General features: G+C 31.8%; 1 protein-coding gene across 1 annotated transcript in view; it reads right to left on the bottom strand.

The window, feature by feature from the left end:
* LOC127738693 (protein Smaug homolog 2-like) overlaps positions 1 to 24,481 on the bottom strand; it is a 29,713-nt gene extending 5,232 nt beyond the window's left edge. The window contains exons 1-12 of the mRNA XM_052250029.1: positions 24,351 to 24,481; positions 18,674 to 18,917; positions 17,529 to 17,942; positions 14,657 to 14,896; positions 13,610 to 13,719; positions 13,164 to 13,250; positions 11,604 to 11,757; positions 11,284 to 11,372; positions 10,178 to 10,287; positions 5,828 to 6,023; positions 3,041 to 3,116; positions 2,560 to 2,652 (exon numbers count right to left, since the gene is read on the bottom strand). Coding sequence (XP_052105989.1) covers positions 2,560 to 2,652; positions 3,041 to 3,116; positions 5,828 to 6,023; positions 10,178 to 10,287; positions 11,284 to 11,372; positions 11,604 to 11,757; positions 13,164 to 13,250; positions 13,610 to 13,719; positions 14,657 to 14,896; positions 17,529 to 17,942; positions 18,674 to 18,875 — 1,771 coding nt within the window. The 5' untranslated portion in view covers positions 18,876 to 18,917; positions 24,351 to 24,481. The remainder of the gene's footprint in view (positions 1 to 2,559; positions 2,653 to 3,040; positions 3,117 to 5,827; positions 6,024 to 10,177; positions 10,288 to 11,283; positions 11,373 to 11,603; positions 11,758 to 13,163; positions 13,251 to 13,609; positions 13,720 to 14,656; positions 14,897 to 17,528; positions 17,943 to 18,673; positions 18,918 to 24,350) is intronic.
* Positions 24,482 to 25,961: the final 1,480 nt, after the last annotated feature.

Here is a 25,961-nt window from a genome sequence, read left to right as displayed (position 1 = left end):
TCCAATTTTGAAGAATTATGAGGATTAAACACATTTTTAAAGGAATTTATTGGTGTATAATCTGAACCAAGTCACTCACAAACATTTCTTAAAAGTCCTTCAGACTTTTATTTGTTTGTGAGTGAATTGTTTGTGAGTGACTTGGTCCAGTTTATACACCAATAAATTCTTTTAAAAAGGCGTTTAATATTATATTTTAAACTTATTTATACATGAATACATTCAACCTGATATAACTTTAAAACATCTAATATGAGTAATATGTTTCTGAGTTCTTGAGAGAAAAAAAAAAATGTTTTCTCATGATAAAATTCAACTGACAGTTTGAAATTTGTCAATCCAAAATATGTTTTCAGTCCAATCCTAATCTCCTGCTTATATTGTCAGAGTGAATCAAGGTAAAAATAGTAAAGCCTGGTCATTATGGTGATAACACTCATCTAAGATCTTTCCATATAATATCGATGAAACAAAAAGATATATTTTAATGTAGATCATCCAAAACCACTGAAATGCCCTTTGAACAAGAATGTGTTCATAGTACACGGATGCCCCTCTCGCACTATCATTTTCTATGTTCAGTGGACCGTGAAATTGGGGTCAAAACTCTAATTTGGCATTAAAATCCGAAAGATCATATCATAGGGAACATATGTACTAAGTTTCAGGTTGATTGGACTTCCAACTTCATCAAAAACTACCTTGACCAAAAACTTTAACCTGAAGCAGGACAGACGGACGAATGAACAGACGTACAGACAGAAAAACATAATGCCCCTCTACTATCATAGGTGGGGCATAAAAATTTCAAACATTCACTATGAAATATCACCAAGATTTATTTGCTCTTAATCTCCTTTCGTGATGTACATGTATACAGTCTGAATTACTGTAAATGCATCCAATTAATATTGTTCAATAAGTTTGAAGTAAACAGGCTGTTTACTAATTTGACCAGCTGATAGAAGACAGATGAGAGTTTTCAATAAGTTTGAAGTGAACAGGCTGTTTACTAATTTGAAGCAGCTGATAGAAGATGGGTGGCTTGCACCCCTAAAAAAGTTTTGGGACTTACATTAAAAATGGTGCACTCAGAGGCATTTTCAGACTCTGCATTAAAAATGAGGTTTCATAGGAATAGTATCTCTTTTTTTAGTAAAGTTAATCTTATTAGTAATTTTTATAATATTGCTTATCAAATAAAAATATTTTTGATATCAATAATGATCTTTATTGTAATCAATCATATTGCCAGATATTTTCAAAAGGTAAGAAAGCAGTTGATGGGTCATAATCAACCATTACCAAGAAATCAATGCAATCAGGTTGAGAAAACAAGAAACAACCTCAAAAACCTGGATCATAAAAGTTACCAGTCAAAACACACACAAATAATCGATCCTAACCATGAAGAAATTAAGGCAGTATTTTTCCTAGAATCATTCTTTATTAATAACTAATTGAAAAAAATAACATGAACAAACAAAAAATTGCAGGCCAACCTATATGAAATTTCTGTGATTTTTTTTTTTTTTATAATCGAAATTTTCAGAGTAGGTTAGACTATAAAATTAACAGAAACTGGAAACAGGAAACAGGATAAACAATACTACATGTACATCAATCAGTTGTTACACTGACATATTGTGTGTTCTCATTGAGCTCCGCATCAATAATTATATATACTTGACAACCATATCAGTGTTGAATGGATTCGAAAATTATTATGATCATTATTAAAGAATTGTCAGTCACAACAACTATCAATATTCATGCGTAAATTGCATAAAATGTGATTCTGTTTTCACCTGCTTCTTTTTTTCTTTTTGGCGGCTGTAAAGAAATCAAGCAACCGTGATTTTCTTTTTGATTGTTTACTTGTCATCTTGGATCAACATGTGTTTTCTCTCTGTGACAAAAGGGCGCTTTACTAATATGTTTTCAAAGCCCATAAATGATCGCATTAAAAATCATTTCGTATGTCTCGTTCCTTATCCATCGTTGTAACATTGTCAAGAATCTATAAGTAAATTATAGCGCGGACCTCGATGAGAACACCTAACCAAAGCGCAAGCAAAGACAAGAGTCAGTTCAATCGATAACAACTTGTTTTACGCAACAATAGCCTAGTTTTATTTACTTTATTTTATTTGGAAACACTATTTGAACCGGCTATTTCCTTAATTTGAAACGGGGAAATTTCGCCAGGTGCTGGTGCTTATTAAAAACCCTGATTGTTTCTTTAAATTCAATACATCCTCCCTTTATCTATTTTATTAATAAAATAGCATTTTTAATATTCTATGGTCTTTTTATCATAAATACTGACTTTTGAAGCATACTTTTTCCTGGTTTTTCTATGTGCCACAAAAATAACTACAGTACTGTATACAGCTTATTTTCACATTTAGCCTAATTCTTAGAGATTTCCTAACTTTGTTGGTGTATTTATTTAATGGAAGATCCAAGTTTGACATATTTGTGATGATCTAAATTCAGTTTTTTTGCTAACTGCGAAACATTAGTTTGTTTTAAACACTATTATAACATTTTAAATACCTAAACTGCCTAAGGCATGTTCAGTCACACTAAGACACAGCGAGTCCAACTGAGCATAATTCTCTGCAGTGTCTGTTGATGATTGTTCGAAATCTACAAAATAAAGAATATCTTAGGGCTGTTGTGTGCTTTGATATTTATTTCTTTCAGGGTGCATAAGAAAATACTTAGTGCTTTTAATGGGATATTGCAGTAGCAAAATTTCATTTATCTCTGACAGACTAGTAGTTGATGTTAGGAACACATTATATGCAGTAATATCTTTCTATGTGCCAAACAACAATTTAATTCATAGAAGTTTGGATTTAAGAAAATAGGAAACTAGGATTAGAATTCATTCTTCTTCATCTACATCTGTATCATTATATTCTAGTATTCTTTAAATTCATAAAATTTTATCTTAGCTTGTAAACAAAATTTAGACAAATACTGAGTAGTTGTAGAATATTTCTATTTTTGGAAACACTTGCGTATTACTTACTTGACATGGTAAGTCCATAACTAGCTGCTGATCTTAATGGGGCTGAATAAGTTCTTGTAACAGGAGTTTTTCCATGCTGTAAAAAAGTAGGAATAAATAATTGTCAATAAACTGCTTCGCTGAGCGCAGCTGGATACGCCCGCAGATGGTCCAACCTTGAACAGGTGGGGCAAAAATGGACACAATATTCAAGCTTGATACAGGTCTGAATTTGGATTGTATTAAATATTTGACATATTATAGGTTTCTGAATAAATGTAGTCAAAGAACTTGAATTTGGTTATATGAATTGAATTTATATTCAATTAAAGATTTCTTGCTGTTGTGCAATACTTAGTAAATCTGTTGTCAGACTATAAACAAATAAAGTTAAATTAATTCTCAATGTCATATTAGAAATTTATGAAAATGTAAAGGGAGCTTACATCAATAGATATAAACAATTCACCAAAGTTTCATGAGAATTGCTGACAGCATTTATGAGTTATTGTCCGAAAACTGGAAAATCCCCCCTTTTTTAATGAATAAAACCCCATAACTCAGAAACTCAAAATGTAAAATTTATAAAATTCTAAACGGAGCTTACATCAATAGATATAAACAATTCACCAAGGTTTCATACTAACTGCTGAAAGCATTTTTGATTTTTTGTCCGAAAACTGGAAAATTCCCCTTTTTTATGAATAAAACCCTGTAACTCAGAAACTTAAAATCTAAAATATATAAAAATCGAAAGGGAGCTCATGTCAATAGATATAAACAATTCACCACAATTTCTTGAAAGTTGGTGAAAGCATTCTTGAGTTATTGTCTGAAAACTGGAAAATCCCTCTTTTTTTAATGAATAAAACCCCATAACACGGAAACGTAAAATCTAAAACTTATAAAAAGCGAAAGGGAGCTCACGTCAATAGATATAAACAATTCACCAAAGTTTCATGCAAATTGGTTAAAGCGTTTTTGAGTAAATGTTCGACATGTTGATGACGGACGGACAGAGGTATACCATAAAACGTCCCGTAAACGGGCGTATAAAAACTGGTATAAATGTATTCAAAAGCATAGCATGTGTTCAGACTATTGATTTACAACAGTTATAAAATTCCAGGAAGGCCATGATTAACCCATATAAATATAAAATTTGGTATTTGTTGCAAAATCTCCCCATTTCCTTCTGTCTAATTACAAGGCCTGTAACTCCTTTGAAATGCAATATTGCACACTGTATTTTTGTCAAATGTTGTTTCATTTGAATGTAAACTGTAAAAAAAATAAATGGGGAACGTGTCCATGGGACACAGATGATGCCCCCGCTTGCATATCATATAAAGTTATAAAGGGACATAACTGAAGAATGGTTAAAGTGACGCTACCCAAATTTGTACTTGATCTGAGTTTTGTGGTAATCAGTATTGTGTATAAGTTTAATAACATTTGGTTGAGGCAAACTTAAGTTAAAGAACGGAAACGAAAAATTCAGCAATTTTTCCATTTGTAAAGGGGCATAACTCTAGATCGTTTAAAGTGACACCACCAAAATTCAAACTTGATCTGTATTTTGTGGTTATAAGCATTGTGTATAAGTTTCATAACATTTGGTTGAGGCAAACTAAAGTTAGAGAATGGAAACGAAAAATTCAGCAATTTTTCCACTTGTAAAGGGGCATAACTCTAGAACGGTTAAAGTGATGCCACCAAATTCAAACTTGATCTGTGTTTTGTGGTTATCAGCATTTTGTATAAGTTTCATAACATTTGGTTGAGGCAAACTAAAGTTAGAGAACAGAAACCAACTTTGGGACGTACGTACAGACGGATGCTACGGCAGGGGCATAAAAATTGCAATGACAAACTTGAAAGACCTACCCTGTCTTATTTTATACAAGGTTTTATAATGAATCCAAAGTAGGGAAGGCACTTTAAAATGGGGTAACCACCAAGAGGCAAATTTGGAATTTCATTTATATTTTCAATGTACATGACAACCATCTTTAGTTGGAGATTTCAATGTGCCATCCCTGGGTCTCATGTAGGTTTTTATGGATCAGTCCTTAATGCTTTTCTCTTAAAAACAATTTCACTTTTACATTTCAGGAGTTTTAAATTTAAAATGTTTTTAAATGTTTATTTTGTAAAAGTGATTATTGAAGGCTCACTGAAAACATTAAAGTAGTGACATTTTTTCTATGCTGATTAATTAATAAAATAACTCATAAACATTCATACACCATTTTTCCATAAATTAATGTTTACCCATATGCTGCATTTTAGTTAAATTAATACAATGTCATCTAAAAAAAAGTTGTCTGGACTATGTGAGGTTTATCTCCCAAAATAAAATGAATAATAACTAAAAATTGAAAATAACACTATAATTGCATACATCTGAAGCACTTTTCTCCTTTACCTTCATCTGGAACGCTCAAAGCCAAATATTTAAAAGCCAAGGATGTATAAGAAACGAAACAATTGAAGAGCTGTATAACCAAAAAGGAATAAAAATAATAGCCAAATCCATCTAAGGTCATCTTTGCCTGAGGGAGTTGAAATCCTAGTTTCTTAATAATTTCCAAATTCTTAAATGGACAATTTAAGAAAGATTTGTTATAAATCATGTCAGTACAGAAGAACTAACTACTAAGGTGATGATACCCTCTGGGACTGATAGTCCACCAGCAGGAGTATAGAACATTGCTAGTGGACAACAACTTCAATGACATGAATGGGGCTTCAGAATCAAATTATCATGTTTTTATTGCTTATTAGACACTTATGAGCAAAACTTACTTCTAATAAGAATGACTGTGTGAACATATCCGGATTCAATGAACTGTTTCTCTGTAATGGAGCATGTCCACTGGTTGTTCCTCCTACTATAGACCTTTTGGGACCGATAGTAAACTGGGGTCCAGATTTTTGTAGTCTAATCACTGGTTTCTGCACTATTCCGCCTCTAGTTGACATTGGGAAAGTGTTGCCCCACCTAAAAGCAGATTCATTTTAGTTTCTCTCATACAGATTGTAATATGTCACTCATAATTTTAAAATTTGGTTTTCATATCAATAGTATATCTAATTTTAGTATGTTTGGCCCAGTTTTTAATATGTTGATTTACAGATTTTTGAGGTGAAAGATTCATGTCGGTCTTTTGAAAATTAATTTTTTTTTTTAAAGTATGGTACAAAATACAGAGGCTCTTAAGAGCCTGAATCGCTCACCTGTAATTTTTTGCTTAAATCTTTCATCAATGATTATTTTTGCTTTTCAATATATATTAATGAGTGGCTTAAAAATGATGCCATTTAAATGTTCTTTGTATCTGTCATATTTTCTTCAAAAGCAAAAAAATGCATTTTACCCCTATGTTCCATTTTAGCCATAGTATTAGTGGCTATGTTTCTTGACGTACAAGGAAATAAAATACAAAATTTATACTAGATACTCTGAAACTAATTCAGCCCAAATTTGAAAAATTTTGAAAAAAAAATATGAATCCCTTAAAAAAATTGGAACCCCCCCCCTCCAACTTTTTGAAACCCCCCTTGGAGCAATAACCCCAAAACTCAATCCCAGCCTTTCCCTTGTAGTATGGAACATTGTAGTACAATTTCAGAGAGATCCATACACTTAAACACAAGTTATTGTCTGGAAACTAGAAAAATGCTTGTTTTTAGGCCCCTTTTTCCTACATGTTTGGGCAATTAACCCCAAACTCAATCACGGCCTTCCCTTTGTTATATGGAACCTCGTGGTACAATGTCAGAGAGATCCATACACTTACACACAAATTATTGTCTGGAAACTAGAAAAATACTTGTTTTTGGCCTCTTTTTGGCCCTTAATTCCTAAACTGTTAGCCCCATAACCCCTAAAATAAATCCCAACCTTCTATTTGTGGTATTTAACATTGTGATACAATTTCAGAGCAATCGAAATACTTATACACAAGTTATTATCCTGAAACTAGAAAAATGCTTGTTTTGGGCCCCTAATTCCTAAACGGTTGGGACCATCATCCCAAAAATCAATCCCAACCTTCCTTTTGTGGTATTGAACCTTCTTAAAAAATTTCATAGAGATCCATTCACTTAAACTAAAGTTATTGTCCGGAAACCAATGTGTCTTCGGACGACGACGACATCATACCATTATACGATCCCAAAAATTTTTTTGCAGTCATATAAAAACTGCAAAATTTCCTTAAAATTGTCAATTAAGGGGCAATAACCTAAAAATCAGATACGTGATTGGATGATAATTTCAGAACAGGTAGGCCTTGACCTATTGAATACTATAACTTCTTGTCTGATTTGCTCTAAATGCTTTAGTTTTTGAGATATAAATCAATAAACAGCTGCGCCATGAGCGCATGATACGCCCGTCGTCTTGTGTGTGAATTTTTATGCAATAAGCAAAAATAGTTTCTGACATACGGCGTGACATGCGAAAACCCCCCTTTTTTTTTAAACAAAAACTCAATATCTCTAAAATATAATTTTGAATCAAAACCAAAAAGTATACAGATCTTTAGATTAATATAACTAAGAAGTGTGTAAAATTTTAAGCAATAATCATAAATCGTTTTTGAGATACGGCACGACATGTGAAAACCCCACTTTTAAAAAAAAAAAATCAATATCTCAAAAATAAAATTTTGAATCAAAACCAAAAAGTATACAGATCTTTAGATTAACATAACTAAGAAGTGTGTAAAATTTTAAGCAATAATCATAAATCGTTTTTGAGATACGGCGCGACATGTGAAAAACCCCTCCCCCTTTTTTTACAAAATACTCAATAACTCAAAAATAAAATTTTGAATCATCACCAAAAAGTATGCAGATCTTAAGGTTAATATAACTAAGAAGTGTGTAAAGTTTTAAGCAATAATCATAAACTGTTTTTGAGATACGGCGCGACATGTGAAAAACCCCTCCCCCTTTTTTAACAAAATACTCAATATCTCTAAAATAAAATTTTGAATCATCACCAAAAAGTATACAGATCTTAAGATTAATATAACTAAGAAGTGTAAAGTTTTAAGCAATAATCATAAATTGTTTTTGAGATACGGCGCGACATGTGAAAGAAAACACACACCTGTTTTAGTTACTAAGTCCCGTAACTCAAAAAGTTTTAATCTTATTTTCACCAAAAAGTATACAGATCTTTGACCATCATAAGAAACAACTATTATAAGTTTCATGAAATTTGGATAAGTCATTCTCAAGTTACGGTGCGACATGTTTACGCCGGACAGACAGATGGACAGACAGACGGACGGACAGACAGATGGCCGGACGCCGGACATTTGTATAACATAATACGTCCCGTCAAAAATTTGACGGGCGTATAAAAACTGCATTTTACCCTATTTTCTATTTGTAGCCATGGCGGCCATCTTTTCTGAGGAAACAGAAAATAAAACACAAACTTTATTCTAGATAACCTAAGAATCATTCAGCTTAAGTTTGGTTTAATTTGGTTCAGTAGTTTCAGAGGAGATTTTTTTTTAAAGTTAGAAAACATGATAAACAAATTGTGTAAAATTGTCCTTAAAGGGCAATAACTCCTTAAGGGGTCAAATGACAATTTTGGTCATTAAAAAACTTATTTGTAGATCTTACTTTGCTGACCATTTTTGCTGTTTACAGTTTATCTTTATCTATAATAATATTCAAGATAATAACAGAAAACTGCAAAATTTCCTCAAAATTACCAATTTAGTGGCAGCAACCCAACAATGGGTTGTTAAGATTCATCTGAAAATTTCGGGGCTGATAGAACTTCACCTAATGAACATTTCTACCCAGCCAGATTTGCTCTAAATACTTTAGTTTTTGAGATATAAGCCAAAAACTGCATTTTACCTGTATGTTCTATTTTTAGCCATGGGGCCATGTTTCTTGATGAAACAGAAAATAACACACAAACTTAATTCTAGATACCCTAAGGATCATTCAGCTTAAGTTTGGTTGAAATTGGTTCAGTAGTTTCAGGGGAGATGTTTGAAATAGTTTACACCGGACGGACGACGACGGATGCCAAGTGATGGCAAAAGCTCACATTTCCTTTGGAAAGGTGAGCTAAAAATGTATAGAATTACTGTTTACTTCAGCTTTATTACAATATTTGGGTTCTCCTATTTTGACATCATTCATTAAATTTTAGTGCCACACATTTTTTCATTATTTTAATGCATGTATGTCTTTTTAAAAATTCTATGAACAGCCTGATGAAAAGTAAATGCACATACAATGCTAAGATTACATTTTCCTATCAAGTAAGCTTCAACAACAGGGTGTATGACAATAATAATACAGCACATTGACTTAGATACGTAGGTAAAGGTAGTATCTTTGGCTAGCTTACTTGCTAGCTGAACCATGAAATCATTACTAGCTAAGGTACCACCTTCTTTAGGGCGGAGTCAATAGTTAAGCAGGGAACCAATCAACAGTAGAAACAGTATATAAATATTGTGAAACCAATTGTACAAGTTAGTTCAAAAATATGTTTTCAGGTTGAAGGGTGTGTTTGATTTGTCAATTTCATTTCAATCAATTACTTCTGTCCATTTATAACTCGATTGTTTACATGTGTAATTCTATATAACATTATGATTTAATCGATTTAAAAAAACAACTTTTCATATCCTTATTATATATGTTTATATATATAATAAGGATATCATTATCTTTGATTTTGATGTGTATTTTTTGGGGGGCAATGCTACAGAAGGTGTAAAAATAAACTTAGTCAGGTAAAATCTTTAAATGCATCTCTCACTATGCTATTGTAAAATTGGTATTGTATTGTTCTGATTAAAATAAAACCTACTAATCAAACACACCTTCAACAGGCTTGTGAATTCGCTTATAATTGACACTATATTTTAAATTTAGATTGAAAACACATTTCTTAACTGGTTTCACAATGTTTATGCACTATAATAACTGACTCAGTCCACAGGAAGGGGTACCTTAACTTATAATGATTTCATGGTTCAGCTAGCAAGCAAGCTTACCAAAGATATAACCTTTACCTACAAACTCCATTCATTGTGCTGTAACATGATTTGAATTGTTGACCTAGAATTTAAGTGCTTGATTCTATCAATAGTCCAGTAAACATACCCTATTTTTCTTCTATCATGACCATATTTACTATAACCTTGAGGTTGCCAAACTCTCTGCAATTGTAATTTCCATGAAGCAAGTAACTTCTTCTGTTTGTCAGTGAAAGCCTGAAAATAACAAAATGTTGAATTGATAAAAATTATATATATAAAAAAAAACCCACACACTTCATTTTTTGCGTATTGCTCATAGTAAATCAACATTCAAATTAGATGCAAATCCCAAAATAGTTCATCAACCAACTTCACTACATTAGTTTGTACTAACTATAAGGGTCTTTCCTTATATCTTGCTCCGTTCCCATGTTCTCTTCAAACAATAAATAGGAAGATAATTGGTCTTAGGATTGTATAAAGTTTATTTACCAATATCAGTTAACCCAGTTAGTTAATTGCATGGTTTCCAATTTCCTTCTTTGTGAACTCTGCTTCTCATAAATTTCACCTATGTGGGTAAGTTTTTATAATAATTAGAAGTTTAGACATATCTATGACCTCACAGCTTTAAATGGAACAGGGGAAACAAATTTACCTTTACACAATTCACAGAAATAAATTAACATGGTGTTATATAAATATGAGAAAAAACACTTTTAATAATGCTTTTTGTAAAAATCAATTCAAATACCAGCTAACACAACCATATCTAGCATATTCATAGCAACAAAGATGTGACATTTTAGTGGACTTTTTTGAAAAATAATCCTTTTACAATAGATGGCCCTGACAAAATCTAAAAATAGCATCATATCAATTTTAAAGTTAGCTTTCTTTTCTATTGACTATCGTAACATGCGTGCAAAATTTCATTACATTTGGTTGACATGTCATGTGGACTCGCTGCATGGTTCTATCTTAGACTGGGCGTTAAATATTAATGCATGCAAGAATGACGACTTGGTCTTTTAACAAAAGGTTCTTGCATTGATATTGTCATTTCTGGCTCAAAAATCGTACAATTCTTATTAAAATATATTTTATATGCAATTAACTGAAAAGCCAATTGACAGAATAACAAAAGACTTTGTGCAGAAGAAAATGTATGCAAATTACTAAATTATGCAATTAATCATTATGTGGATATGTGGTGTCTACTATACTTACTTCATGGTTGATACATTTTTCAATCAGTATCATGTACAAATTACAACTCTGGTCATCTGGCTGACTACAGACAGACAGCTGTGTACAAACTGAAAAATAGGTAGAAATATCAGTTTATATGTGTTCACTAGATTTATTGAACATTCATACAGTTACTAACATCTATGTCATTTGGTCTGTGTTGAATAGTTGTCTCATTAGCAATCATACCACATATCCTAATTTTATAATGTTAATCTAAAATGCCTTTGCATTTTCATTCAACAATACAGAAAAAAAAACTCAGTGGATTCATTGATGACTAAATTCTGAATCCCAACCTTTTCCCATTGTCCTTGTAAACTGGGAAGGAATGTCATTTTCAGCTATAGAATTGTCACTTTCAGATTGTTGATTAAATCCTTTCAGAGGACTGTTTAACATGGATTTCATTTCATTTAAAGCTTCTATCAAAGATGCACCATCCATTATTTCCTGAAAAATAAAAAAAAGAAGGATCAAGTCAAGTGTGAACATACATGAAATCGTAAAAAACAGAAGTAATCATTCATCTAACTTATGCTTTTTTATCCAGGATCCTGTAAATCTGGACATTTTTAGTATAGATATTTTTTTTGCTAGTAGTTGTTAAGTTTTGGCATTTAGTTTTACTGTATTATAAATTTGGCATATTGGAATTCAATGTTAAAATAGTTGTCATCTGGTTTATATGTGAATAAATAAATGATTTTTTCTATCTTTATCGTCAAAATTAATACTTTATAGTCAAATATTCCTACTCAGATGGGTTTCAATTATTTCAAGATCCATATAAGTGAAACAATTACATTCACTTATTTTGACTTGAAATGTCCTATTTCTTTATAGATTATTACATGACATTTTCCATATTGGCCCTAGACTCCAATATCAAGCCAGAGGGCATGATATGGGTCGAGGGCTGATACCAGGGCCAATTTGGAAAATGCCATGTAATAATCTATTTATCACCTATTTTCAAGCTGGAGAAAAATGAAAGCATATATCAAATTATGTTTAATATTTGCAACAAAAATTCGAAAAACATTTGAAGAAAACAAATTTTAAAAATGTATCACAGTGAGTTACTAAAATTCGTATCACAGCAAGTAAACTAAGTTTTGTGGAAAGTTTAACAAATAATTTTTTAAAACAATAAACATTAATTCTCAGAGTTATACATATTATTGTTACATTTTTGTTGATGCGTGAGGAAGAATGGAAAACCTGGAACTATTTCCACTGTTGATTTTTGCATTTTTTTTCTGCTACATCAGATTCATAACTTTCTATTGTTTTACAGACTTCATTAACCCTCTTGCTGTCAGTAGTTTTTCAAGGTTGCATTTCGTGTACTCCACGTCTGTGACTTCGCATGCCCAACAATAACGTCATTCGATATATGACGTCACACCCTAATAACCGTCACATTTGGGAGCCATTGAAGAAAAAAAATTACAGTTTAATCTTCGGCGTTTTATTTTAAAGAGATACAGCAATGATGAGAAGTTTGCATAAATTAAAACATGGACATATGATCCTCTACTTCAAATTCCATCTTGTTTACAAATAGTTTTTGATTGACAGGTTACCGGAAGTCAAATTCGGGGGCATGATATGTATTTTGGGGGCTGATATCGATATTGGCCCTGAGGGCAAATAACCAACCTTGACTTCCAGCTATTATTGGCCATGCAAAAACGTACATATTAGAACAAAATGTGTGATAATATTTGATATACACCAAAATCAGCAATGCAATGGAAAAATATATTAAACCTACAGGTACTTAAATAATATGCATTTCAATAACTATTTGAGAAGTAAATCAAACTGTTCAAAATTCCAATTTTATTCTATACCTTTTCCATATCTCTCAATCTAGCCTGTCTTTCCTGTAACTTGGTTATACTCAGTACAATCTTGTTTCTAGCACCTTTGGTAACATTCTGAAAAAAGTCATGTTACAATTCACAGTGCATTCCAACATGAGTTATAAAAGGTCCTACATGTATAATCTCAACTTATTACTCATGTTACTTCAAACGATTGATCCATCTTTGAGCAGAGCTAACAACTTATTTCATTTTACATTCTTGTGCTTTTAAAATTTGAATTCTACGTTCCTAAAAACAAACTATACTAGTACATTTACGAACCAAGCTATAAAAAGTCAAAATATTATGCCTAAGCTACATTTTGTTTCCTTTCCTGGATATTAGCTATGTGTGATCACTGATGTTGATTAGAATACTTATTAACTTCTCACCTATGAACTTGGGACTTTTATTTGTTTTAAAAGTTTTACCTGAGTTTCCAGCCATTCCTCTGTCAAATTCATCATTTCTTCGTATGTCATTTGTTGGAAAAGATAGGCATATTTGTGTAACCGTAAAGACTTCAACCACATGGGAACATCTAAAACAAGAAATATAATACATTTCCCTTTTAATTGCTAATTCTTGTGACTGTCTGTGGCAAAACTTTAGTGTTTTAGTGTTTAAAACATAATTACCAGAGTTCAATATTAGGGTTTTCCATAAAAACATACATGGTACTCACAAAAGTTACTTTTAAAAGGGGTTACCACCTAAAGAGGCAAATTTAGAATTTGGCATTTTTATAGTACAAAAAGAATTTGTCAAGACACACACCCATAATTGAGATTATGTAGTGCCTTCACTGGGTCTACTTTATGTTTAAATGGAACAGCCCTTGTAGGCTTTGGTCAATATTCTTTTGACAATAGAACTGAATGTTTTCTGCTTGAATTTGATAAATCCTATGTGATAATTTTGTAGTGTCAATTTTCATATAATTTTATGAATGACTTACAAATGTATTTTCCTTTACTATCATCCAAAATTTATGTCTTGGTGATTAAGAGATTGGCATTTTGTTTTGACCTTTGTAGCTTGTTGGGAACTGTCTGTTGACTTCTAGATGTTTTTAATATCATGGATTGCTTTCTCATTAACCTGCATGTATATCCCATATTTACCGGTACTTTTATTCATATCTAATCTGGGTCCCCTAAACTTTAACCTTATATTTTGTAAATGTTATTCAAAAGTTTAAATGAATTAATCCTTTTTCCATGGTATTGTATGTTCAATTCTTTGATATAATGTAAGAAAAGAAATGGCATTCCCAAGCATGCCAAGTGGGAATTAATTGCAGTTGCAAAGAGTAGGTACATGTAGAGTCGACTATCTACAAGTTTTGCCCACTTTGTGCCTATTCCAACCATGTAAAATGTAGGAGCAATTATATCTATCTTAGCTGTAGTGTAAATCACTTAAGAAAACCTGTTTACAAAGGTTAAGCTTCATTCACCGTATGACATGATACTCACCTCTCATACCACTTCGACCTTCCAGAAAACTGTTGCGAGTAGGTTGTGGGCCATCTTCCTGATGTGTGTCACTACTACTACCAGATGACGTGATACTACTTTGTGGAGATAATGGGGCATGCTCTATACGGTTTATCTGTGTGTCACTCGATGATAACCATTCATTGATAGAAACATTTAATGTGGAAGGTGGAGGAACTAAAGATGTTGTTCTGGTTAATTGTGCATGAGTACGAGTTACTGAAACAACAACAACAAGTAATTAGTTTATTGATTATCTAATAGAACTTGTTTCCTTTTTCAAGCCTGAAACAAAATGACTGAACAGTAGTAGTACAATATAGTTGATTACACAGTAAGATACTAATTAAGGATGATTGCTACTCTCAGGGCTTCCAAAATTTCCTGACGACAGCCGGACATTTTTCAAAGAAATATTTTTGACGGTCAATGATCAGCTGGATACTTAAATGTAACTGAGAGGATGCATAAATTGATATATGTGTCTAAATAATTAGTAGTGTTATATGCAATAAAATTATTTATAACTGTTTTGTTTTCTTCATTCTAAAAATAAATAAAATATTATCCTCGGTATTGTGTCATTTTTCTGTGTATCGTAATACAGTAACCATCATTGCATCAATCAGCTTCAGTACCTGACTGTTCTCATGTTTTTTTTCTGTTTATATAATCTATCTTCTCTCTGTGAGTACTTAACACTTTGTAAATTAAGGCCATCTTATTTGAAACTGTTGATGTTGGCTTTAATTGCAGTACAACTTGATCATCAATACACGTGATACTTTTCTTTTTGTGTATTGATTACCTGACCACGTGACTTTTACAACTGATGCGGTATTTATAGATAACATTGAGGAGGCCCAATGAAGGATATTGTTTTAAACCGTGTAAAATCTACTGAACAGTGATAACATTTTTCTTTGTACAATGATAAGTACAAAATTAAATGTTTTTGCGTAGCCAGATCAGTTGACTCGTCGATCATAATTCCCACGTTGTAACCATTTATGAATAAAGCTTCTAGCATGTTTAGCAGACTTCGAATTTTGATCGGAATCGTCACGTTTACGTTTGCCCATGATGGCAGATTTGTAAAGTTCAATTTGAGACAAAGTCTTTATAACAGTCGGAGATTGTCATGATTGGATATTATTCTTTATGATTTTAATTATAAAAACAGTTTTTAATATGAAAACAAGAATAGAGAACGCCCCCTTATTTATTGGACAACTCAGCTTGGTATAGTTTTTCCTATATATTTTAGTAAATTTTCCCCTTGAGAGTACCCCAGTATTTAACACGATGTACAGTGTTAAATAAAATAATATATATCATACTTATTCATTTACAAATATCCTTATTTGAAGAATAACTTTTAAATATCAGGATACTTTTTTAAACTGAATGCTCATTTGAAATAGTATCTATAAAGCGTAATTAAATAGGATGTTGTTCCATACACGCTTACATGTTTGACCTCGTTTACCTGATTACCTTTATGTACATTGTTATGCATCATTAATTCTATTGATAAAGACAAGCTAAGGACACCTCATCAAAGGTAACAAACCTGTAATCAGTGAATGATTTATGGCTTCAATATAACTTATTGAAGGGATAATTGTTTGACAGCTTGTTGTTATTTAAATAAAAGAAAACGTGTTTTTTCTACTTTTTATTGATGTACACAAGCTAAAGACCAAGCCGTACATTTATGTACCCAGAGGATTAGACTAACTGAGACACTTCAAAGTATCTGAAATATGCTGCTTCTGTTTTATTAAACCCAATTATGACCGAAATATCTTTGTGAAATAGATTGCCACAATTATAAACTAAAATGCCCAAACGGACATGCCCAAAGCCCCAAACGGACATTTTTATCGATCGATAGTTGGTAAAAATTGAAATGACCGTTTCATGAAAATGCCTTGAATAACAAAATGTGGCACACCAATTCTATTTGACCGTTTGAGGCTGAGAGCAGCCGGTCTTTTTATGAAAGTTTCGGTCAAGTCCGGAATATATGACCGTTTTGGAAGCCCTGGCTACTCTTGTTTTTTACTTTTTGTCAGATATTCGGAATCCTCTGGTTTTATCCATGAAGTGCCATAAAAAAATTGCCCACTAACGCCTACTTTTCTTTTCATAATTTGATTACATATAGTTTAAAATGCCACCTATGAAAATCTTATAAAATCCTTGTTATTTTTTCATAGTTTTTGAAAGAAAAAAGGTGCCAATGTGAATTGTATGAAAAATCCAGAGAGAATCATTTCCCGCCAAATTTTCAATGGCTTATATCTCAAAAACAATCACACGGACCCTTAATTTTTTCTGCTTTTATAGTTCCTTTATTTATATACTACCAATTTATAACAGTTGTTTAAAAAGCTTGTTACTTTGAAACAGAGTACTGAACATCCTTAAAAAGAAAATTCAATCTTTTCAGTGACAAGTTTTGTATACATGGTAAATGTTGCTTCTGGTTTTGGTTAGCATTGTTGCACTATGAGCTGTAAAAATGTATAATTTCTATTATTATTTTTCTTTTTAAAGATTTACTGTTCAGAATTTTTAGCATGAACAATAGTATAAAATTATAACTTTTTGTAACCTACTTGCTTACCCAGTATTTTTCTTTACAAGAAGGGGAAATTGCAAGTTTGGTTGCTCATGATATGTGTCATCTAATATTAATATTAAATAAGAAATCTTCTAGGAGACAAACAGTTCTCCAACATTGAACTTTAATTTTGTATCTACAGTCAACATTGTCATGCTGATACTGATGTGACTAGACTATACCAAGGACTGTCAGAATTAAACACATGTCAGAGACACTTACATGGAGGTTTTGTAGGATATCTAGCAGGAGCAGAATAGGTAGCATGTAAAGGCGTATGATGGTTTTCTTCACTATGTTTTTCTTGCCAACAGTTTGTGTCACTAGATTTTTCACTATTTTGTTGTTGTTGTTGTTGGATTCCATATGTAAATATCTCCTCCAACTGACCGATCCACATGGTGAACTGTGACCGTTCCTCACTAGTGCATGCTGGATGAATCAATGAATATGACAATAATTGTCTAGTGTCTTCGATATGACTTCCATTTTCCTTTGAATATGACAAGATTATAGGAATCAGTCTTAAGTATTCCTTTTTGGCATCATTGTTACCTGTATGAAGCAGTGGCCAGTGGGCCAACAGTTTAGATATAGCACTTTCTTTACTTTCATTACACAAATTGTGAATATAAGCTGAAACAGACAGAATTTTTCTTAGTATTGAATATTAAAAGCAATATTTGATTTTGAACAAACATTCCAAAGTAAACAGTAAACATAAATTTACCTTACAACAGTTGCAGAATTAAACACTTGGGTAGGAGAGGGAAGCACTTTTTTAATACCCTGATCTCCCATAAAATAAAAATTCTCATTTTACTTTTCTTTCAAAATTAAAAAAAAAATGTATTTAATTAATTTGAGTGCCTCTCATCCCCCACCGGCACAACATAAATTTTTGAACAGCCCTTTACAGCAAACTTATGTTTGAAAGCAATAAATAATTCAATTATTATAAAAGCTCAAAAAAAAAAGAAAATTGTCACCAATAAATCTCCCAAATAAATTTTTGAAGGTTGGAGTCAAAGTGTCTTTTCAAGTTTCATATTCCAACTGGGAGGTGGTCAAAGTTGTTCTTGTTAACATTATTTGAAAATGGGTTACAAGAGTTAAACAACTTTAGAGTTTTTCTAATTCTCAGTCCAAAATTTAAACGTGACGTTTAAATATATTTTTTTTGCAACCAAGTCCTGGTCAATTTTAGCAATCATATGGTCAGTTATGTTATAATTTCATAAGACAAATATGTACATGTATAAGAAAAATGTCAGTTAATTTGCAAAGCAAAATGACTGATAACAATTTTTGTCAGTGATCATGACTTTTCTTTTAAGTGCAATTAAACTTTTCTGTTTTAATAGTACCTGATTGGTTAGCTTCTTTCTCCAACTCTAGGATATCACTATAATTCCTCTGGGATAGCACTTGTGACAGGAATCGACACTGTGTTGTCGTAGCTCTCATTAACAGAGAATATAATGCTACAGTTTGTTCACATTCACTCCAACTTTCAAACCAACTGTAGATAGAGTTCATGTGATCACGAAACATATTATTAGACTTCATTCTGCAGACTCAGTTACATTCTCTGAACTAAAAATATTTGTTCTGAAAGGAAATTAAATAAATTAATTAACAAGACATTATAATTGTTCTTTCAAATGGCAAATTAATATTACCTACAAGATTGGTACTTTAACAAAAAAGGTGGACACTTCTTGGAAAACAAAAGAAATAAATACAATAAACTGTTGACACAAGGGGTACGTCGTGCCTGTATGCATTTTTGATACATAAAGGATAATACAAATTTTGAAATTCAAATAGCAACTGTTAATTTTGAGAAATTTCTTTTATGTGATAAATTAATAATAGATTGGCCAGTGAAGTTTTGTTTGGACCACTAACAATAAATAATGATGTCCACTAGACTAAATGACAGTGAAATATCAGTATACAGCACCTTTAAAAACTCTCACATGGGATTGATGTTATTGTTGCTTACTCATTGTCCAGTGGCAATTATTTCAAGCATAATCAGGTTGAGAAACTATTAATACACATGCACTCTCTAAGCCAAAGCATCCAATTAAATGTCCCCATTCTAACTGGATGTTGAGGCAAATTTATACATTCCACACAACCTGAGGCCTCTGACATCTTGGCAAGGGTTTTACTATCGGACAGAGGAAGACCCTGATGACCATATTTCTATTCTATACCCCAGTCATCCTTGGGATACTTTCACTTGTGAAAGACTTTTCACTTTTAAGCCTCCATAGAACTTATAATATTTCTGTAATGGAATATCATAAAAAATATTCTGGATAAAAAGTTTTTAAATATCCTGGGATTACACTAAAGTGTGAAGACTTTTGAACACGATATGTTTTTCATTAAATTAAAGTGGGATTAATAGATTATACTTGTTAAAATGGATCAAAGACTCAAATGACTGGGTTTTCGAAGAATGTTTCATATACAATGGAAAATAGACTATACTAAACATTTAAATATAAGGAAATATACAATAGGAAAAAATCTGAAGGTGCACAACATCAATAGGTTTTATTTGCAAACTTTCTATGAAGTTCCAAAGATCTGGGTTGCTAAACCATTTTTTAAAACATTATTTACAAATTTATCAACTTTCTTTCTAAGTTCTCTGACACAATAAGTTTTTTACAAAACAAAAATAATTAAAATGTTATTTCCATGTATGATGTATGACAGCAAAGGAAATGACAGGACATAAAAATAACACTGATTATTGAACTAAATTTTTTTCTTATAAATATTATGAATCCAGCTTTACAAATAGTACATGTATATAGACTTCATTTTGTGGTAGATTGTGTATATAAATTATTGGCTTTTAAATAGAACTATTAGAAGATATAGTTTGTTTACATTTAACATGAAAACTAGTTCTATTTGATCCTACTTCACATATAAGAAACAATATTTGTCATCTTAATGTAAATATTGAATCAATTTGTTTTATAATGTTGATTTACTTTTAAAACTAGCTATTTAAATTAATCTTTTTACTCATAAATGCTTTTAACATGTGTAAGTATTGATCATTATCTATAAGTCATGGACCTATAAATTATTTCAATTTTTAGAAAACTTTGGAAGCTGTTATTTTTACCCAACATCTTGAATTTAAAGTTAATCTTACTGCCATGGATTCAAATGCCCTCTAGACAATCACACATGATTTTTACTGTGTACATGAACTTGATTTTTATACCTGTCAGATTTTTGTTAGCATATAGATACCGATTTATAGCACCAGGAATCAACACAGGCTATTTTATTTAGGGGTGGTTCTCCTCCACCCTTAATTTTATAGCACCACCTGTGGATTTCCAGCATCACCCTTTTCTCAGAATAAACTTTTGAGTTTTAACATTATATGAGATAAACTTTGGAAAATGATAAAATCAGTAGTTTTGAGACTGATTAAGTTTTAATTTTTTTGTCATAAATTAAATACATATATGAGTTTTAATAAAGACTATTGTAAAAGGTGTAATATATATATAAATACTGCAGCTGTGCTATTTGCAGTCAAATTGCATTGACCATATATCGCCTTGTTTATGACGTTGACAATGTGTTTCCATAGAGTTTTATTTATGACGGTCAATAAACAATACAGGTTCACGAAAATTTTACTTCATCCAAATTAAAAAATGATGGTTTTTACTCTAAATATTTCATTTGGAACAGTTATAGGAGTTGCAGTATATAAAGAATAACCATACATTGTCTCAAAATATAAATTTTATTTGTACTATCTTAAAACAGGATAGAAATACTCAGCAAAGCCTCACTATCCACCTGTTTCTAAGCCTTGTACAAATAAAATTACCAGATTATCCCAGTTTAATATAACTGGATATTCAGCAATTCTTTTAAGCTTGGTTTTCTAATACATATCAAGGGTTTTGGAATGACAGAAATACCACAAATTTGAGCCTAAATACAAATTCCCTGAATGACGACTTAGTACTGGGCAAATTTTAGATACATTTTCAGTTCCAAGTCCAGAATTTTTTGCCTTAGACCTGTCTGTCCATTTCGTTTACCTAAGGTTGAATGAAAGAACTTATATGGACATGATGGACAGAAGTCAAGAATAACTAGCCAACATTGAACAACATAGAAATCATGCAGACAGAACACTTAGTCTACACCATGTACACTAGAAATATATAGTACCTGAGATTGGAAACACATCTCTACTGCTTTATGAAGCTGTAAATACCATGTATGTGCTCAAGACTTCACCAGAACAAATTATCAAAGATTATCATAAGAGCTACATTTCCGCAGCTAATTCAGGTACCAGCTTAACACTTGTAAAGATGCTTAATATGAGTCATATAAATTAATTTAATCTTGAAGATTTTTTGTCTTAATTGAGATTATCAAGTATATCATTCTTTTATTTTATTCTTGTAAGTAAGAAAATTGTTGAGTGTAATACACCTTATCGCTATTTGTCTGCCATTACTGGAAATCACAAAGGTTACCATAAAATTTTGACGTCATAATAGAAAATATCTGACGCCATAATGGAAGTGATTGTTGTATGACGTCAATAGTTCAAGAGGCTAAGATTTCCAAATAGTGATAAGGTCTATTTAATCTCACAATTTACCTCTTGACACTGCGTATTCTCTAAACAATATATATTTTTCAATCTTATTATCAAATTTGTAGTCTGTTAAAAAAGTCCTGACTTCATTGGACATTGTGAAAAGGACAACAAGGAAGCACACCTACAATTATCCTCGATGATTGGAAGTTCGTTACCCTAACTCGAAATGGAAGAAAAAAATCACAACCTTGGAGCAACTATTATCCACTGTGAATGTAAATATTCTTTACTTATTTGCAAACAGTCTGATACAATTTATTGATGAATAGCTTCAGAGACATGGTCAATCTGTCTATGTTTTGTATTGTGACCTGATTCCGTAAAATAAGTAGACATGCTTGTAAGTTTGTGACCTTTAACTCGGACGTTGACTTTTGAGCATGTGCAACAATATATAAGTCAGGCCTATTGTATTATGTATTTGAGCATTACATAATAAATTTGAGATCAAATAACAAATGAATATCTCGAAAAAAAAAGAGAAATTGGGGCATACTAACTTTTGTATTCTCCCTACAACAAATATTCCAATTTTTACATGTGATTTTCAATGGTCAATTAGAAAGTCCAGAATTAAACAATTTAAACACATTTAAGATAACTACAACGATGTCACAATGTGATTAATGCATCAAAGTATTTTTTCATTCAATTTGCACTCAATACCATATAATTAAATTTATTTTGCAAGCCAATATTCCATAGGTTTTGTTTTATCAAAATAAATCAAATCATTTTCTGATCTTAAAAAATCCGCTCACATACAAACTTTGAAAAATAATACCCTTGGCCTTAAAAAAAGAAAAAGAGCGCCACATAACCTAAAAATAGATGATGACTCATTGTTGAGATGTCCAAAACATTGCTGAAAGGATTTTCCCAAGAATTCAACGAAATTCTAGGATAGGAGTAAAACAGTCATAGTGGAATTAGACGTTTAAACAACTGATATCCAAGAACATACACAACTTCGCTTTTTCAAGCCGATATTAGTAGAAATTAGTAGAAATGCAATGCAAAATATCCGGTTAAGTTTTTTTGAAGTAGCACGTTGCCGATGATAAATACTTATGCATGACGTCACAAATAAAGTGGAAATCCCCAAATGTCACGACGAGCTTGCAATCATCGACGATATTTGACAAAAGTTAACTTGGATGAAGCAGCGACTCTTTTCACAAAAAATCTTAAGAGTAAAAATACTTGTAAGTCATACACATTTCAGTATAACTTACGATCAATTTTAATCCTAAGATTTTTTGTGAAGAGTCGCCGGTCCCTAATTAGCTGCGGAACTGTAGCTTTTAGGTCCTTATATCAAGTTATGACATTTTTTTGACAAATTACGGTCTTTGATCCCCAAATTGTAAAAAAAATATCATAAGGACTTAGGAGCTACGGTTCAGCAGCTGGTCCCTATTAAATGACATTTTTGACAATACCAGTTATTTAAAAAAAACCTACCACTTGTAATTTAAAGTATTTGGGCCCTCTAATCAAAAGATTAGTAACTTTCAATAAGCACCTCATCATGGGACCCTACAATCAACAGATTAATAAATGCTTTAAAGACATGATCATAAACTCATAAATATACAAATGATGTCCCTCTCAACAAATACAAGTAGTTCAAATAATTAAGAAGTCTTGAAAGTCTTGTGAAGTCACAGCATAAAAATAAAATAGCCTTTCAAGAAGGCATTTGGACTACAAATTATTAAATACAAGCAAAATGTACAAGATGTTCAAATAGATTGTTTATGTTGTCTCTGCAACTCTGGTTACACATGGTTTTTTAGCAATCTTGTGAAGGACTGCTGGGAGCCTGGGAACGATGTTACACACATGATATTAGCCAGATTTTCTACTAGCCAATCTTGGATGCTTATTATGGCTCGGACATACTGTAATAGTAAATACATGTCACTTGATGACATTTTGCCATTGAACACCATTACATTATAATAATAAATTGGTTTTCAATGCAGAAATATTTCTCATCTGACTGTAAATCTATTGCATCTTTGCTATTTCTACAGAATATAGTTCTATGTTATTTTACATACGTTAACTTCCCCCCTTTTCTGTCATGGACATGTTTTGTCATTTTTAAATAGTATAGAGCAAATAAACAATAGCTTTCAATCATGGATGTCTTAATACAACTACTAGAAATAATCCCACAACATGTTTACCATCATAAATTTGCCAGACAGGTATTATCCAGGTGACTGTCTGTGTTGACAGGGAGGGACATCCATTTTGTTTACAGTTTAGTCACTTGCACAATGCTATTACTAAACTCTCTTTTCTTGAACATAAATGAAACTTTTAGTAAAGAAAATTGAATTGAAAACTTTGACACTTACATTTCCTACTTTTTCTTCACCTCAACAATTATGAGTAGCCTGCACGACTGAGGAATTTTTGTTTTGACATCCCACATGTTAAAAATACACAGATGAGTGACGTCATGATACTGCAAGTATGGCGGTAATAATTAGAAACAGAAATGTCATGTTATAGTTTAGCTTTCATATAAGAAACTATCAAAGAAAACAACAGCATCATTATCATTTTAATTAGAAGTACTGGAAGAAAGATTGTTTTATTGATAAACATCAACTAATAACGCAATATCAGCCATGAAATTAATCCAAAGTGACTAGCGAACTTTGACCTATATTGAATTGAAAAGCGCCACCTCTCGAACAGGTGCCCTTAATCAATTAGTTGTCAGATATGTGTGTTTGTGTGTCACGTTTTTTTTTGGGGGGGGGGGGGGGGTTAAATTTAATTTGAAAACGGTCAAGTTTTGTATCTTATAGTGTATTATATGCTTCTGATTAAAATATACAAAAGATATATTGTTATTCCAATTATTAATTTAAAGGGCTACAAAGTAAAGTAATTTATAACATTACAATGATTTCTGTAATTGAGAGACACAAATAATTTTGTTAATCATGTATAAACAATCACCTTAATTTTCGATCTTAATTAAGCCACCGTCAGCATTATTAAAAAAATAAAGATAATATATGAGCCAGCCCATCATGTCCATGCAAAAAGTTACAAAAATGAAAAATTCGAAATTCTAACTTGAAGTGTGCATAATTATTGGTAGCAGACTTGTGATCAATAAAACATCGTTACTTTTCCTGATATCATTATTTCACTTTGATTTATATAATGACTAATATAATGGTTTCCTCCTGTCTACCCGTCCGTTCCTCCTTTAAATAAAAGTGTTGTTTATCTATGGAACTCGGTAAAATATTATTTTTAATCTTTAATGATTATTCTACATTGGCTAGAGGTGATCAGAGGTATAGGGGGAGGGTTGAGATCTCACAAAACATGTTTAACCCCGCCGCATAGAAGTTGTTAAACACCCGTTAATCCGTTATAATTGTCAATATAAATTATTACTTAATCATGTGGGTGTCATATATATTAAAAATCGCCACTTATTACATGCAGAAGAGCATTTATCATAAGCTCGGTGATCCATCTCGGAACAATGATTAATCCTTGATATGATATTCTTAAAAGTTAAGCCAATAGACATTTTCAATCAAATTGGTGTCCCATTTATATATTACAATGAAAATAAGAAGGGGAAGACCAGTTTTGTATTTCGGGGGGGGGGGGGGGGGGGGGGGGGGGGGGGGGGGGGGGAGGGGGTACAGGAGTGCCACGGTGAACTGAATATTTTATTGCGCGGGAACAATGCCGCAAATGTACATTTCCCTAATATCTTTTCGATTTTTCTTTTATCCAGTCTTTATTGTTTAAATACCCTTAAGAAGACAAGATAAACGTATAACTTCCATTGCCACTGGACGTTAGGCAAATACCAATCAACCAACCGATAAATACTATTTAACATCAAAGAAATCATTATGATATATGTACAAAAGTAATATGCAGTAATATTTTGATTATGTTTGGATTGATTGATTTGCTGTTGTATGCTC

The sequence above is a fragment of the Mytilus californianus genome, unplaced genomic scaffold, assembly GCF_021869535.1.
Source record: "Mytilus californianus isolate M0D057914Y unplaced genomic scaffold, xbMytCali1.0.p SCAF_4, whole genome shotgun sequence".
In the NCBI taxonomy this organism is placed as follows: Eukaryota; Metazoa; Mollusca; class Bivalvia; order Mytilida; family Mytilidae; genus Mytilus; species Mytilus californianus.
This window is presented reverse-complemented; position numbering and strand designations above follow the sequence as displayed.